The 17,472-nt window shown below is 52.7% G+C and overlaps 1 protein-coding gene across 2 annotated transcripts in view; it reads right to left on the reverse strand.

The window, feature by feature from the left end:
• Window positions 1-727: 727 nt before the first annotated feature.
• PEDS1 (plasmanylethanolamine desaturase 1) overlaps window positions 728-17,472 on the reverse strand; it is a 30,298-nt gene continuing 13,553 nt past the window's right edge. The window contains exons 3-6 of one of the 2 annotated variants that reach the window (XM_004062357.5): window positions 7,792-7,883; window positions 6,481-6,625; window positions 4,910-5,122; window positions 728-2,141 (exon numbers count right to left, since the gene is read on the reverse strand). In XM_004062357.5, coding sequence (XP_004062405.1) covers window positions 2,020-2,141; window positions 4,910-5,122; window positions 6,481-6,625; window positions 7,792-7,883 — 572 coding nt within the window. In that variant the 3' untranslated portion in view covers window positions 728-2,019. Of the gene's footprint in view, window positions 2,142-4,909; window positions 5,123-6,480; window positions 6,626-7,791; window positions 7,884-8,028; window positions 10,262-17,472 lie in introns of those variants that run through there. The other variant, XM_063702256.1, reaches the window with a different exon arrangement.

Consider the following 17,472-nt stretch of genomic DNA (forward strand, 5'->3'; position numbering starts at 1 on the left):
CTCTGCACTTTAGCCTGGGTGACAGAGCATGACCCTGTCTCTAAAAACATAGTAATAAATACAAATAAATAAAATGACCAGCAGGTCCCCACTCACCTCAGCCTATGAGTCTCTGTATACCAAATCCATGTTTTCCCAACCTTGTCTTCCATTTTTCCTTAGCTCACTCTAGTCCAGCCACAGTGGCTGCCTCACCATCTCTTAAAATCCCAAGCTTGTTTTTTTTTTTTTTTTTTTTTCTGAGCGAAGTCTCGCTCTTATCCCCCAGGTTTGAGTGCAATGGCTCGATCTCGGCTCACTGCAACCTTCACCTCCCGGGTTCAAATGATTCTCCTGCCTCTGCCTCCCAAGTAGCTGGGATAAAGTCGTCTGCCACCAGGCCCGGCTAATTTTTGTATATTTTAGTAGAGACAGGGTTTCACCATGTTGGCCAGGCTGGTCTAGAACTCCTGACCTCAGGTGATCTGTCCGCCTCAGCCTCCTAAAATGCTGGGATTACTGGCGTGAGCCACTGCGCGCGGCCCCAAGCTTGTTCTTGCCTCAGGGCCTGTGTACTTGCTGTCCCATCGAGAGGCCACTTCCCTCACTTATTTCGTGTCTGACCTCCTCTCCTCCCCCAGGTCTCAGCTCAGAGGCCCTTCATGACCACCCTGCCAAAGCAGCACCGACCCTGCTTTTCCACTGTGGTTCTGTCCTGTTTGATTTTCTTCACAAATCACCACCTGAATTTCCATGTGCATTTATTTGTTTATTGACTCTTTTCCCAGGAGGTCAGCTCCACCAGGATAGGTCTTTGTTGGTTCTTTCACCGCTGTACCTGTGTACAGGACAGAGCCTGGCACACACCAGGTGCCGGTGAATATTTGCTGAAGGAAGTCACAAATAGGGATCAGCCATCATTACTTTATCATCATGATCAACAGGAAAGACCACTGTCCTCACCCAATCCCCTCCAAAAGGCTTTGGAGCAGATGTCAACATTAATTCACTGTCTCAGGTGACAGCTCTCATCCTGAGGCCAGGGTTGGGGGGAGCTGGGAATGGGGCGAGAGTGGGGCCTCACGTCCCAGGCTCCTTGATACCCCCCACCCCACCCAGCCAGGAAACACCACGAGGCAGCCAAGGTTAAGTAGACTCTTGCTGCTTTGTTATAAATATATTATGTACATCCAAAACATGACATTAAAATATTACTCCGTGTTACAGAAAAGATATTAAGGCTTTCTATTATTTACATTAAACAAGCAAGCACCTTTAAAAAAAAACAAAACAAAAAAGCCCTACTCTTCCTTCTCTGACATACTCTGGCCAGAGGGGATACCGTGTCCTCTTCCAAATGACCAAGATGCTCTGCAGGGGCTGTGCCCTGTGAAGACATCCTGGTATTGGAAACATCAGCTCTGGCAGGGTGGGGGCAGCAGAGAAGTAGGGGTCTAGACTTGAGCAGGAGGTTCCAGCCTCTTCTGGCCGGCTACCCTCAGACCCCTGCTGAGCTTCACCATCCTTGGGGGACAGGCTAGGCTGAAGGTGGTGGCTGGGGCTGTCCACCTGCCCAGCCTCCGGGGGTCAGTATGCAGGGCTGTGGCAGAACAATGCTCCACGACGCTTAGGTGTGCCTGGGGGCTCCCCAGACCACTGGGGCCAGACAAGGAGGGAAAGAGGCAACTCACTGGCCCCAACGCCAGCCACACTGAAGGGCTGCCCAGCGGGGCAGGGACGGCAGGCGTGCAGGGAGTGGGTAAACCTCCTCTCTACCAGGGGAGGCTGGCAGAGTCAGGCTTGCAGATAGAGCAGCTCAGGTGGCTGAGGAGGGGCCGAGGAAAAAAAAAAAAAAAAAGGAAATGAAAAATCAGTGGCTCAAGTATTCTGTGTCATGAGGGGTGGGCTGGGGTACCTGGGCCCAGCCCAGGAGATGTCCTCTCCATCTGGAGGGGCCAGCTCAAAGAGGCTGGAATTTGGCAGATGGCTTCGGTTTGGGGGCTAGGGAAGGTTGGCAACCAGGTAGCAGGCTCGGAGAAGTTATTTGATCTTCTGGGCCCATTTCATGTCATCTGCCCGAGGCTTCTCACCCGTCAGGCCCTGGATGAGGTCCTCCAGGCGTCGCCAGAAGCCTATCTTCTCCAGAGGGTAGTTGAGCCAGCCTGCAGTAGAAATGGCAGCGGGAGGTTGAATGGGAGAGAGTAGTCAAGGGGACACTGGGAGAAAGCTGACCTTCACTGGGCTGGAGGGGCCCAATGAGGAGTGAGTCAGTACAGGATAGGACACAGGGACCGGCCAAGGAACTGGAAGTGGGGGCCTCCCACCAATGGGTCTGGGGCCACTCAGGCCTCCAACCCCCATATTCATCTACTTTCTTACTATATACCAGGCACTTACTTATATTTGAGCATTTACTATATACCAGGCACTGTGGTGGCCTTATCACTCAGCTCAAATGCTACCTCTGCCAGGAAGCCTTCCCTGATCATCCACTTAAGCAGCACCCCAGGTTTCTCACATTACCCTTTATCTATCTATCTATCTATCTATCTATCTATCTATCTATCTATTTATTTTGAGACAGAGTCTCACTCTGTGGCCAGGCTGGAGTGCAGTGGGGCGATCTCGGCTCACTGCAACCTCCACCTCCCGGGTTCAAGAGACTCTCCTGCCTCAGCCTCCGAGTAGCTGAGACTACAGGTGCACACCACCATGCCCAGCTAAGTTTTGTATTTTTAGTAGAGACTGGGTTTCACCATGTTGGCCAGGATGGTCTCGATCTCTTGACCTCGTGATCCACCCGCCTCGGCCTCCCAAAGTGCTGGGATTACAGGCATGAGCCACTGCGCCTGGCTCTATTTACAATTTTTTTAATGCAGATGGGGTCTTGTCTTATATAGGCTGGTCTTGAACTCCTGGGCTCAAGCAGTCCTCTCGCCTTGGCTTCCTAAAGTGCTGGGATTACAGGCGTGAACCACCATGACAGGCCACCCTCTTTCATTTCTTTATAGCCTTTATGATAACCTGTAACCATCTTCGTTAATTCTCTATTTTCCTGTTCTGTGTTTGTTTACCCCCCAATCCCTAACTGGAACATTATCCCCAAAATGCAAAACACCGTGTTCTTTCACTGCTGATCCTCAGTGCTTAGAATACAGCCAGGCGCAGAGTAGGTGCTGAATAAATATTGCTCACAATCTTACAGCCTTCCAGCTCACCATGAGGTAGATACTAATATCAGTCCCATTTTCCACATGAGCACACTGAGGCTTAGAGAAGAGTTTCCCAATTAGCAGGTGGCCAAACCAGGATTGGAACTCAGCCCTGCCTAAGTAGTTAACCCATCTCCTAAATAGCCTGAATTCTAATCCCTCCACCTGCCTTCCAAGGAGCACAAATTGAGGACATGAAAAAGAATGTTTTTTTGTGGTTCTCAGTTCTGTTTCCAGAAAGACCTGAAAAAAAATAGTAGCTGTAATTTATCAAGTACCTACTATATGCCAAACACTGCATTTGCCATTCCCACTATGGCCCTAAGAAGGTGATATATGAAGGAGGGGGCTGCAGCCCTATTTTGTAAGGAGAAAAGCGGTCCCCAGGGAGGTTTGTGAGTTGCCTAAAGGCACATGTGGAGAAGCTGAGAGTTAGGCCTGAGTTAGACTTGACAGCACCTGATACACCTAACCTTGAAAGCAGCCCAGCTGGCTCCAGAGAAACTCCCAGTTCACCTCACCTCTTGCGCACTGGCTGCTAACTGAGCATGGCACGTGGGCCTCCTTTCCCTTCCTCCACTGCACTGGGCACATTCCTGCCTCTGGCCTGCTGCTTCCTGTTACCTTTGCTCTAATCTGTGCTCATCTATCTTCAGGGCCCTCCCACACTTCTCTCCTCCCTCTTCAATTGCTCTGCCCCCTCTCTCCTCCCTCTTCCACTGCTCTGCCCCCTTCTCCCTCTTCCATTGCTCTGCCTCAACTCCAGTCAGGAGCCTCTTTGCCATTCCGGAAACACACCAAGCAAGCAAAGGCCAGCCTCAGGGCCTTCGCACCTACTGTTCCTGCTGCCTAGAGTGCCTCCCACAGAGGTCTGCACAGCTTTGTCCCTCAGCTCCTCGGGTCTTTGTTCAAGTGTCACCTTCCCTGACCATCCGATTTAAGAGGCAAAGCCCCCACTTCCTTCTCCCACCCCTGCTTTATTTTCCTCCATAGCAGTTAGCACCATTAGCCACACTACACATTTTATTCATTTGTTCCAGCTCCCTCACTAGATGGTGAGTGCCACAAGGGCAAGGATCCGTGTTTTCTGTTTTTTGTTTTTTTTTTTTGAGACAGTCTCTGTCACCTAGGCTGGAGTGCAGTGGTGCGATTTCAGCTTACTGCAACCTCCACCTCCCAGGTTCAAGCAATTCTCTTGCCTCAGCCTCCCGAGTAGCTGGGATTACAGGTGCCCACCACCAAGCCCGATTAATTTTTTTTTGTATTTTTAGTAGAGATGGGGTTTCACCATGTTGGCCAGGCTGGTCTCCAACTCCTGACCTCAAGTGATCCACCCGCCTTGGCCTCCCAAAGTGCTGGGATTCCAGGCATGAGCCACTGCGCCCAGCTGATTCATGCTATTTTGTTTGCTGCAGGAGCCTACGCCCAAAGCACCATGGCATGTGGTAGGTGCTCAATAAATACGGGATGATGGGTGGCTGGAATCACAACGCCATGAAGTCGAGGGAGAGGGCTTTGTCTGTCTCATTTACTGTGTCCTCAGCACCTAGAATAGTGCCTGGCACACAGTAGGTGCTCAATAAATGCATGATCTGAGAGACTATTCCCAGAGGGCAAGGACTGTGTGACCTCCTGCTGTGATCTCTGCCCTCCTGACCTTGAAGATGGTGCAGTGGCTGGGGTGGGGAAAGCCCATTCCACGCCACTGGTGGCCGCACCTGTGGTGATGCAGAAGTAGGTCTCGTGGGGTGAGACGTGGTGGATGCGATGGTGTTTACGTGGCAGGATGACATGCCAGTCCTGCAGGAGGGTGACCCAGCGTGGCAGCCCAAAGTACGTGTGCGACCACTTGTGGATCTGGTTGGTGAAGGTGCCGAAGATGATCAGGCAGAAGACGAAGCACTCCCAGGGGTATAGCTGCTCCAGGGCTTCTGCAGGTTGGGGAGCGGGGGGGGCCGGCACAGCTGTCACTTGGGACGGGGAACCCACCCCAACTGGCCCTCACCACCTGCTCCTGGGCGGCTCCTGCGCTGGGCAAGCACCCAGGATTCTCTTCCACCCCCTGCAGGGCCGCAGGCAAGCTCAGGTGCTGCCCTGGGCTTCAGGCTTTCCTCCTGCTCAGGAAGCAGGCGTAATGGTGTAATAGGATAATGGCATTAAGCATGGCAATGGCTGGGAATGTAGACCGGAGTCAGCTGGAACTGGGTTCCGATCTCTGCCGATATTTCTTGGCAGTATGGGCTGGGTCGGTGACTCTGCCTCTTAGAGGCTTAATTTCCCCATCAGGAAAATGGGAATGATGCCTTCACCCAGGTTCCCTAGAAGTGGAGCCTGAAACAGGTTCTTGTGCATGTGACTTATCAAGGGAGCCTCTTCAGGAAAAAACCTTGAAGGGAGGGAGGGAAGCAAGACATGGCAGGGGAAGAGTGAGCAAAGATGGGGTGGGTGGCATCCTGTCTCAGTCTGTTCCTGCAAGGAGCTCTGAGGTGTTAACGGCTCTTTAGATTAGACCCACTCAGAGGCAAAGGGACTAGCCTCGGAGGCGTTTCAGTCACTGGCTCCAGCCTTATCCCAAGGGGACAGGTGGGACCTCCCCTCCATCCCTGGAGAAGCTGGGAGCTGTCAGCAGCCACCACTCACAGAAGCAGGGGATGGGTGCACCCCCAGGGAAGGGGATGGGCAGGGTGCCATAGCACCCACTACACTACACGTCCTCACCACCTCTACCCACGGGAGGCTGCCTGAAGAACCAATGGGTGTTAAGGTGCTGGAACAGGACCGGGCCCCAACCTACCTCCACCTGACAGATAAGGCAACTGAGGCTCAGAGTGGTGAAATCACTTACTTTGGGACCAGTCCCTCTAAAAATAGGCAGCCCCTGTTTTCACAGCCTAGACATTTTCCACTAGGCCACGGTAGCAAAACCCCAGAAGCCCTGCCAGGCAGGTAACACAAATGAACAAGGTGGGTTGGGTGCAGGGAAGCAAGGAGTAGTGGGGACGGTGGTAAACTGGAAAGACGCGTCCTGTCAAAGGCAGTGGCTGCAGCTCAGCTCCCACCCAGTGAGGCCAGGTGGGAACATGCACCCAGGGGGGCCAGAGCAGATTGTGCAAGAGAAGCTGGAAACCTCCATCTTCATGTCAGGTTTCCTGATTTTACATGAAGACAGTGAATGAAAACTCTTTTAAAACACCATAAGGAGCCAAACACATAAGCCCCAGAAGGCTCCTGGGGGTCGGCCTCTGCCCCCAAGGCCCCCTCCCAGCCCACCACTAGCTGGGTGTCTCACCAGGGCTGTGGGTGCGGAACTTGTAGGCCATGTTTAGCAGCGGCAGCAGTGTCACCAGGCAGTTGTCCCCGTTGGTCTCGATGAAGTCGTGCCGTGTGATAGCTGTCGGGTCAATGTGGTGCTCCCGGAAGGGTCGGATGAAAGCCTGGAGTTGAGGGGGACACAGCCCCAGCAGTCAGCCTAAGGTGGTCAGCTGCTCTCCACAGCCCCCTAAACACATTCACCCTGGGCTCACCTCCCGCCTTTGATCCTAAGTTCCCTCCACCTGGGATGCCTGAACATTCCCACCTGGCCCACTGCCAGACACAGACCCCATCCAGCCTTTGGGGAGATGAGCCGAAATGACCCTGGAGGGGCTTTGGGTTGGCACTGTCTGCCTCTGGGCCTCAGTCTCCCTACCTGTGCTGTAAGGGGGCTTGGAGACAACCTCTGCCCTTCCTCCCCACCCCAAGGCAGTTGAGGAGGTCCCTCTAAGTAAAAGGTGGGACCCTCTGGACCCCCTGCACCTTCTGGGGTAACAGCCTCCCCTCCTTAGTCCAGGCTCTTTCTGACAAGGCTGACCTCGCCCCGGGCTGAGAAAGAACATGTGACCAGGCCTGGCCAATCATAGCATCTCCTTCCTCTGGCCAGTGACTGCCTGAGGGCCCAGCACGTGACCCAATCTGGGCCAATGGGAGTGAGCCGTGGGACTTCAGTTGGCGGAAACTACAGGGAAGGAGAAATGCTGTTCTCCTGGGAGGAGGAGGACAGTTCTCTTTTCCTGGGAGCTGGAAGGATGGATCTCTGGGCGGTGAGAAAGCACACTGGCCACCTCATGAGGGGAAAGTAGAGATAGAGATGGAAGAAGACTGCGCCTGAAGAATGTGGTCTGTTGGTCCTACTGGATGCAGCCATACCTTAATTTGGCTCTAACCCTGAAATCTTCAGTTACATGAATCAGTACCCTTGTTTGCCTAAGCCAGTTTAGATTTTCTGTCAAAACCAAAAAAGTGACTAATACAGGATAAAATGCAGTTAAAACAGCAAGAAGCAGCAGGGGAGACAATGGAAAAGCAAGCCACCCCCAAATTCAGGGGTTCTGATGAGGCAGGCACGTATCTAAACTCTTGGACCATCCCAAGCCTGATGCTTTTGCTTCCAAAATCCCAAGGGACTCCTGTTCTAGTCTTGCAGGACAGGGGTGAGGGACAGGCTGCAATGATGGTTCCCATCTTTCAGATAGGGAAACAGTCTTAGAGAAGAAAGGGGACTCACTCAAGGCCATACAGCCCAACCTCCTTCTTGAGGACATGGTTAGGTCAACATACTCACCTTCCCCACAATGGGCAGCTCCACAGAGCCCCATGTGTCAGCACCCCAGTGTACCAGGCCAGACAAGAAGTCAGCAATGAGAGCCCCTGCAACTGTGGACAAGAGGGTGAGTGAAGGGACATGCCTGCATCCCCCCCAATCAGAATCACTCATTCATTTACTCACTTGCCCGCTCATTCATTTGTTAGGAGGGGAAGGTGTCCCTTCTTCTCTAGTTGGGATGTTTTCTTCCCTGAAGATGGAGCCTCAGGCTTAACACTCCTCCTGCCTGTTACTTGCTGTGCTCGGGGAGATGCCAAGACTCATGTGCTTGGAGAGTCTGGAGAGCATAAACTGGGCATGCTCAGATCAGCTCAACCTTTGCCTATTAGGAGCAGGCTGTGCCCTTCTCTCTGCCCCATATAAGGAAAGCCTGCTCTGCACCAGTGCTGCCTGGAACTGCAGCAATGTCCTCCTGGGTTTGGTGTTAGAAAGAAAGTACCTTGGCCAGGTGCGGTGGCTCATGCTTTGTAATCCCAGCACTTTGGGAGGCTGAGGCAGGCGGATCACTTGAGGTCAGGAGTTCGAGAATAGCCTGACCAATATGGTGAAACCCTGTCTCTACTAAAATCACAAAAATTAGCCAGGTGTGGTGGCATGCGCCTGTAGTCTCAACTACTCGGGAGGCTGAGGCAGGAGAATCACTTGAACTCGGGAGGCGGAGGTTGCAGTGAGCTGAGATCGCACCACTGCACTCCAGCCTGGGCGACAGAGTGAGACTCCGTCTCAAAAAACAAAGAAAGTACCTTACCTGCAGATAGAAGCCTCGCTGCTCCACCCCCACCCCTCCAGCATTTATCAGCAATAAACATGATCATTTGGTCTCCAGCAGCCTTTTCCTTGTTTCTGTTCTCAATCTGCTCGGAACTTGAGTAGGGTTCCCTCAGAGACGCCAACACCATTCACTCACTTGAGGGTTCAGTAGATTTGGACTCAAATTCCAGTGCCGGCACTCACTAGCTGTGACGCTGCACATGTTATTTAGCCTCTCTGTGCCCAGTTTCCTCTTGTAAAATGGGAATGATGTGACTGGGCGCCGTGGCTCACACCTGTAATCCCAGCACTTTGGGAGGCCGAGGCGGGCGGATCACCTGAGGTCAGGAGTTCGAGACTAGCCTGGCCAACATGGTGAAACCCCATCTCTACTAAAAATACAAAAATTAGCCGGGTGTGGTGGCACACACCTATAATCCCAGCTACTCGGGAGGCTGAAGCAGGAGAATTGCTTGAGCCCGGGAGATGGTGGTTGCAGTGAGTCGAGATCATGCACTGCACTCCTGCCTGGCCAACAGAGTGAGACTCTGTCTTGAAAAAATAAATCAATAAAAGGGAATGATGCTAACCTTTATGAGCACTTTCTCAATGCCAAGCACAAGTGCTTTACAGGCTAGATCTTGATGAATTCTCACCATTTGTTGTAAGTTGGTAGCTTTTTTATTCCCACTTTATAGAGGTGGAAACTGAGGCTTCCACCCCTACTGCCTCCCGTCACTCTCCTCTTTAGCTGCAGCCCAGGCCTACTTTATCTCCTTTCCCTTGCATGCCTCTGGGTCTTTGCATTTGCTGTTCCCTCTGCCTAGAACATTCTTTCCTAAGATGCAACACAGCTCACTCCCTCACCTCTTCAGATGTTTACTCAAATGTCCTCCCTGGACACCTGATGGAAAATTGCAACCACCTCATCTTCCAGCATTTCCGATCTCCTATGTATATTGTTCTCCAAGCACTCAGCACCTCTGACTGCTCTTTTGCTGGTTTATTTTCTCCCCCAACAAGGAGGTTGGCTCCACCATGGCCAGGGCTTTAGTCTCGTTTGTGGCTGCATCCCAGCTCTTGGCACCTATTCAGAACTCAGTAGAGCACTACTAAGTGCAGTGCTTGGCACATAGTAAGCCCTCAGGCCATATTACTGTTGCTGTCATTGAGTCAATCAACTAAGCCACACTCCACAAAGGCCTCCTGTGTGATAAGCTCTAGGGACAGAAACATGTCAGACACTGAACACATGTCTATGGGGGAACGCTGTAAAATCCAGCAGAGGACAAAGGCAGCTGTGAGTGATGACACGTGCGGCCCCCTGGCTCATGGGGCTTCAGACAAACCCCTTCCCAGACTTGGTTTGCTGTGTCAACTGGTTGTCCGAGATTCTGAGTTCTGCTGGTGCCCTCAACCCCTTGGTGACAGGGGGTACTGTGGAGACTGCAGAAAAGCCCCTGGATGCCTCCTGGGTGAGTGAGACTTGTGGTTGAAGGGAAAAAAGTAAGCACGCAAGTCACTGTGAATGTGCAATCCTGACGTCCAGGCCCAGGGTGAGGGGCAGCCACTGGATGCAGACTTTCCAGAGGCCCTGTGGTATCCATCACAGGTGCCAAGCACGGGAGGGGTGGTGGGGGTGGGGGCAGCACAGCTTCACGCAGGCACCTGCAAGTTCCTGGGGATAAGGGCGGAAGGGCAGGTGGGGACAGGTGGCAGCTACACCTCCTGGCACACAGATGCCTAAGGACAGGCTGAAGGGTGTCACTACACAGTGGCTGGGCTGAGATAAAGTGGCTGGGACTCAGCAAGGCCCCAGAGCCTGTGCACCCAGTGGCCCTGCTCTGGTGTGGGCAGTCTTGCTCATTTGTGATGGGGAGGGTGGACCCAGGCCAGGGGCAGGGGCAGGGATGTAGAAGGCGAGGGAGGTGGAAGCCCGAGAAGGGCTTCTGGATTTTCTGTTCCTCTACCCAGCACCCCACCCCCACTCCAGATCCCCTGTGCTGGCTCCTCCTCGGCCTTCTTGCTCAGAGCAAAGGTCAGCCAACCCTTCTGGCTAAAGCCATCCTTCCGGGCAGTTGCTCTCGCTCACATCTCCCTGCTTCATTTCTTTCATGGCACTTGTCATCCCCTGAGATGGCCTCATTTGTCATCCCTTCTTGGATGAAGAAAGAGGCCTGGAGAAGTTGAACCACTGCCTCCCAGTCAAGTGGCCTGGAAATGGCAGCTGTGGGATGGGAAGGGGCCTGTCGACCTGCCTCCAAAACCAGCACCCTTTTGTGTCCTTAAACTGTACTGCAGCAGGTCCATGGCATTATTAGAGCTCCTACTGCATACTTTGGGATGCTGTGTATGCACTGCCTCTGTCTACCAGCAGGGACAAAAGGCCATGTGGCCAAGAGCTACGACAGAACTAGATGAAGTGTTGGGGGCCTCAGCTCTTGCTACCATATTGCTATGTGACACTGTGCCTACTCTAGGCCTCAGCATCTTTACTTGCTTAATGAGGTCAACTGAGGTATCTCGAGGTCCTGTCCCCATAGCTCAGACTAATGACATCTCTAAATGCTGCCTTCAGGCTGGGCTGGAGCGCAGTGCAGAGCTGCAGAGCTGGCACCATTGCACTCCTCCCAGCACTTTGGGATGCCAAGGTGGGCGGATCACCTGAGGTCAGGAGTTTAAGACTAGCCTGGCCAACATGGTGAAACCTTGTCTCTACAAAAAACACAAAAAATTAGCCAGGGATGGTGGTGGGCACCTGTAATCCCAGCTACTCGGGAGGCTGAGGCAGGAGAATGGCTTGAACCTGGGAGGCGGAGGTTGCGGTGAGCCGAGATTTCGCCATTGCACTCCAGGCTAGGCAACAAGAGCAAAACTCTGTCTCAAAAATAAATGAATGAATGAATGCTGCCTTCATGAAAGAAATAGCTACAGAGGAGAAGTGACTGGATGTCATAAGGGTGGGGCCTCGCAAGGGATTCAGAGTCCAGGTTCCTTGTTCCCCGAGTTCTGGGCTCCTGATGAGATGGGGACAAGCCCCTTCCCCTCTCTAAACCTTGGCTCATTTTATGTTATAATTGAATATAACCTACAAACAGTAAAGGCCATAGGCCTTACACAGCTCACAGCCTTTTTATGCATAGACACACCTGTCTGACCAACCCCCAGGTTAAGATAGAGATTCTATACCTACACAGAATATAAGAGGTTGGCAAACTTTCTTTAAAGGGTCAGGCAGGCCGGGCACGGTGGCTCACACCTGTAATCCCAGCACTTTGGGAGGCTGAGGCAGGCGGACCACTGGAGGTCAGGAGTTTGATACCAGTCTGGCCAACATGGTGAAACCCCGTCTTTACTAAAAACACAAAAAAATCAGCTGGGTGTGGTGGTGCGGACCTGTAGTCCCAGCTACTCAGGAGGCTGAGGCAGGAGAATCGCTTGAACCTGGGAGGCAGAGGCTACAGTGAGCAGAGCTCGTGCCACTGCACTCCAGCCTGGGCGACAGATGGAGACTCCATCTCATAAATAAATAAACACATAAATGGACAGTAAATATTTTGGGCTTTGCAGGCTAGGCAGTCTCCACTGCAGGCCCTCAACTCTGCAGCTGTAGTGTGAAGGCAGACATCAACAGCATTCCCAGAATACTTGTTTACAAGTGTTTTTGGTCCTCAGGCCATAGTGTGCTGACCCCTGATAGAAAGCATTTCCAGGCCGGGCACGGTGGCTCACATCTGTAATTCCAGCACTTTGGGAGGCCGAGGCAAGCGGATCGCCTGAGGTCAGGAGTTTGAGACCAGCCTGACCAACATGGAGAAACCCTGTCTCTACTAAAAATACAAAATTAGCCAGGTGTGGTGGCGCATGCCTGTAATCCCAGTTACTCGGGAGGCTGAGGCAGGAGAATCACTTGAACCCAGGAGGTAGAGGTTGCGGTGAGCTGAGATCACGCAATTGCACTCCAGCCTGGGCAACAAGAGCAAAACTCCATCTCAAAAAAAAAAAAAAAAAAAAAAAAAAGGCATTTCCAGCCCCGCAGCTGGCTCCCCTGTCCCACTAAGCTCCCTTCTGACCCTGTTCCATGCAACCATAGAGCTGCCTCCTATCAGCAGAGACTGATTTTGCCTATTCTAGAACTTTATTTAAACGGATTCAGATGGTAGGTGCTCTTTGGAGCCTGCCTTCTTTTACTAGTGTAATGTTTCTAGCGTGGGCCATGCAGTCATGCGGATCAGCAGTGGTTCACCATTTTTAGGGCTGAGTATCCCACCATCTGGATGTACAATGATGCATTTATCCACCTGGCCATGGTTGGCCATTTGGGCTGTTTCCAGTTTGGGGCTGTTTTGAATCTGCTGCAGTGAATATTGGTGTACAGGTCTATGTGTAGACATCCACCCTCATTTACTTTGGGTTAAGATGTCAACTACTTTTTTTAAAAAAACAAACCTGATATTTATTGAGCACTTATAACTACCAGGCCCTGTGCCAACGCCTTAAATGTTTTATCTCCTTTAATCCCTGAATGGCATCAAGGCTTCGCTTAGGCCGAATCTTATCTCCTTAATCATTCTAAACACTTAATCCTCACAGATAATGAGAAAGATGAGAATAATAAAAATTATACAGATGAGAAAACAGTAGTTGGGTTAACACTGTGTACTGGGGCTTTGTGAAGTGTTAAAAAGTGCATCACTGGGAGCATAACTTCCCATTCCTTAAGTGTGGGCTGTGTACAGAGACCTCCTTCCAAAAAGAGCACAGTGTGAATGAGGACGGAGGCTGGGCGCAGGGCTCACACCTGGAATCCCAGCACTTTGAGAGGCCGAGGCAGATGGATCACTTGAGTTCAGGAGTTCGAGACCAGCATGGCCAACATGGTGAAACCCCATCTCTACTAAAAATTCAAAAATTAGCCGACCATGGTGGTGTAGGCCTGTAATCTCAACTACTTGGGAGGCTGAGGCAGGAGAATCACTTGAACCTGGGAGGAAGAGGTAGCAGTGAGCCAAGATCGTGCCACTACACTCCAGCCTGGGTGACAGAGTGAGACTCTGTCTCAAAAAAAAAAAAAAAAAAAGAAAGGGGAGGAAGGCTGGGCACATTGGCTCACGCCTATAATCCCAGCACTTTGGGAGGCCACAGTGGGAGGATTGCTTGAGTCCTGGAGTTCAGTACCAGCCTGGGCAACATAGCGAAACCCTGTCTGTATATAAAATAACAAAATTCGCCAGGTGTGGTGGCACATGCCTGTGGTCCTGCTGGAGGCTGAAGTGGGAGGACTGCTTGAGCCTGGGAGGTTGAGGCTGCAGTGAGTCGTGATCGAGTCACTGCACTCCAGCCTGGGTGACAGAGGAAGACTTCATCTCAAAAAAAAAAGGCGGGGTGGGGGGAGCAGAGTAACTTTTGTTTGTTGTTTTTTTGAGACAGACTTTCCCACTGTGGCCCAGACTGGAGTGTGGCGGTGCCATTCACAGCTCACTACAGCCTTGAGCTCCCATGCTCAAGCGACCCTCCCACCTCAGACTCGCGAGGAGCTGGGACTACAGCTGTAGAGACAAGGGTCTCACTATGTTGTCCAGACTGACCAGTGAACTCCTGAGCTCAAGCGACCCACTCACAAATCCTAAAGTGCCTCCCAAAGTGCTGGGATGACAGGCGTGAGCCACCGCACCCAGCCGAGAGTAACTTAACTGTGGAGAACTCTGACATCTGCTACCTTAGCCATGGGATCAGAGTCATCGCAGTGATAAGTCATGTTGACAGTCTGTACTTTTGCTATGATGTGATGAAAATGGCACTTCACCTCTGAACTCTTCCTCCTCATAACCCGTAACCCCAGTCTAATCATGAGAAAAACATCAGACAGATACCAACAGAGGGGCAGCCTACAACATACCTGACTAGCACTCCTCAAAACCGTCAAGGTCAGCCAGGCGCGGTGGCTCACTCCTATAATCCCAGCACTTTAGAAGGCCGAGGAGGGTGGATCACGAGGTCCGGAGATTGAGACCATCCTGGCCAACATGGTGAAATTCCATCTCTACTAAAAACGCAAAAATTAGCCGGGCATGCTGGCGCGCGCCTGTAGTCCCAGCTACTCGGGAGGCTGAGGCAGAAGAATCGCTTGAACCCGGGAGGTGGAGGTTGCAGTGGGCCGAGATTGTGCCACTGCACTCCAGCCTGGCAACAGAGTGAGACTCCGTCTCAAAAAACAAACAAACAAAAAAAACTGGACAAGAGGAGCCTAAAGGGACATGACAACTAAAGGCCATGTGATACCCTGGATGGGATCCAGGAACAGAAGAAGGACATTAGGGAAGAACTAAGGCAATCTGAATAAGCCATGGACTCCAGCTCATGATAATGTATCAACACTGGCACACACTGTAACAAATGTGCCCCACTAATGTAAGATTTAGGATGTGAATAATGGAGGAAACTGCGTGCCCCAGGCATATGGGGACTCTCTGTACTATCTGCCCCATCCTTCTGTAAGTTGAAAACTTGTGCTAAAAAATAAAGTCTGTTTTTCAAAAAGTGGACAATCTCACTTCATGTCCACAGTAACAGGCCCCACCCCATCCTGACCTTCCAGAGGAGGGTAAGAACTCCCCAAGGTCACACGGTGGCAGGGGCAAGGCACGGCTGCTGGTGAGTAGCCAGAGACTCACTAGAGTCATTCAGGATGATGCAACCTTAGGGTTAGGGTTAGGGAGACTTCGCACCCAGGTATGGAGAATGGGGACATTTACCTCCCTTAACTATGAGAAGTTAATAAAATGGGCTGCTGGGTAAAGGGCCCGGTGGGTCCCGCGACACAGCAAGCATCCCCCCAACGCAGCTCCTGTGAGCTCTCTGCTGAGCCTCAGTCTTGCCATCTGTCCAATGGCCAAGGCTTGGCGCCCGCAGGCTGCCCAGCAGGGAGGGATGTGTGCTTTGGACAGAAGTCAGGAATCATTTTAGGAGACCAGGAGCCCTCCCCCTGGCTCCGTGATCTTGCGGCCTCTGCCGGTGGCAATGACTCCAGGCTGCTGTCTGAGGCTGCTTTAATGGGGGCAGGGGTGGCAGACAGGCACACAGAAGCCTCTTTGTCCCAGCTTTGGGGTGGTGGCAGCTGGCAGCCGGCTCCCCCTGGGGGCAGCTTCGGCTTGGTTACCACCCTTCCCCGCAGAACACTGGGACAAGGAGAGGGATGGGAGACGGCTCACCCCAGGCTACCCTGACTCACGGGGGAACTTGAGGTAGTCTCTGGGCCCGTGGGGGCTTCCATTTCCCCAGAGGTCACCCAGCTGGGACTTTCTCACCCCTCCCTGCCCACCTCAAAGGCCTGGCATGGAGATGGAAGGCGTGGCTGAGGGGCCAAGTGAATGCACTGAGGGCAAATCCATGGGCTTTGGTCCTGGGTCCCAGTCCTGTCTCTACCGCCTTCCAGCTCAGTCAGATCCAGACTCCACTTCCACCCACAGGACGGGCCACGACCCGAGCCTGGGACTTCTCTGACCTCATCCCCGACCTCTGGACTCACTGTGCCCTCTGCCCGGAAGGCTTCTCCCAAGGTCCACGGAGGACTCTGCTCCTTTAAGGGCCAACTCACAACCCAAATGCTTCCTCCCCCTTCTCCACATGGAACAAAAGCTCAGGGCTCCTACGGCCTTCACTTGTTCACCCACTCACTCACGACAACGATGTGCGTGTCACAGTGGCTGATGACCTCCACGTGGCTAAATCCGAAGGTCCCTTTACTGGCCACCTTGCTGGTCCACTCGGTGGCTGTTCCCAGTCGACCCCCAAGACTCCTGGAAACACATCCTCCTCTTGGCCCCTGCAAGCCCTCCCTGGTTCTCCCCCGACCTCCCTGGTTCTCCCCCCATCTCCCTGGCAGTGCCATCCCAGCCTCCCTTGCTGGCTCTTCCTCCTCCCCAGCCTGGAAACACGGGAGACTCAGCCCCTGGGGGTGCTCAGCCAGCCTGGGAGATAAGGAGCTTCATCTTGACACAGATGACCCCCGGATTTCTTTCTTTCTTTCTTTTTTTTTTTTTTCCAGAGGAAGTCTCACTCTGCCACCCAGGCTGGAGTGCAATGGGGCGATCTTGGCTCACTGCAACCTCTGCCTCCTGTGTTCAATCAATTCTCCTGTCTCAGCCTCCCCAGTAGCTGGGATTATAGGCGCCTACCACCATGCCCAGCTGATTTTTGTATTTTTAGTGGAGACAGGGTTTCACCGTCCCAAAGTGCTGGGATTACAGGTGTGAACCACCATGCCCGGCCGGACCCCCAGATTGCTATTTCCAGCTGCCTCTCCCTGCCTCCAGACCTAGATTTCCAGTTTCCTGCTCAACACCTCTCCTTAGCTCACCAGCGGCCATCTCAAGCATCTCCCTCAGGCCTGCTCTGCCGATGACCTCTCTCCATCTCTGTGAATGACAGCTTCATCCCTTCCATCTCTCAAGAGAGAAACCTTGGAGTCAAGCTAATTCTCTCTCACCTCCACAGCCAACCTGGAAGCACATTCTGGCAGCTCACCTTTCACAGCTCCTCCAGAATTTGACAACTCATCACCACCTCCACTGCTCCACCCAGGTCTGGGCCGCCCTTAGGTCTGGGCTGCCATCTTCACGTGGCTGGACCATGGCAGGCGCCTCCTCCCTGGCTGTCCCCACCCCCAGCCATCTTCCCTGCAGCATCAGATGATGTCAACTCCCTGTGGGAAACTCACCAATGGCTTCTCATGACCCCATATCCAGACCACGGCCCTCACGGCCCCACAACATCTGCTTCCAGTGCCTTGCTGGGCTGCCACAATTTTCCTTTGATCAATTTCCTCCAGCCAAAATGGCTTCGCTCTGTTCCCCAAACACACGAGGCACGTGCCAACCTCGGGGCCTT

Source organism: Gorilla gorilla, chromosome 21 (assembly GCF_029281585.2).
Source record: "Gorilla gorilla gorilla isolate KB3781 chromosome 21, NHGRI_mGorGor1-v2.1_pri, whole genome shotgun sequence".
In the NCBI taxonomy this organism is placed as follows: Eukaryota; Metazoa; Chordata; class Mammalia; order Primates; family Hominidae; genus Gorilla; species Gorilla gorilla.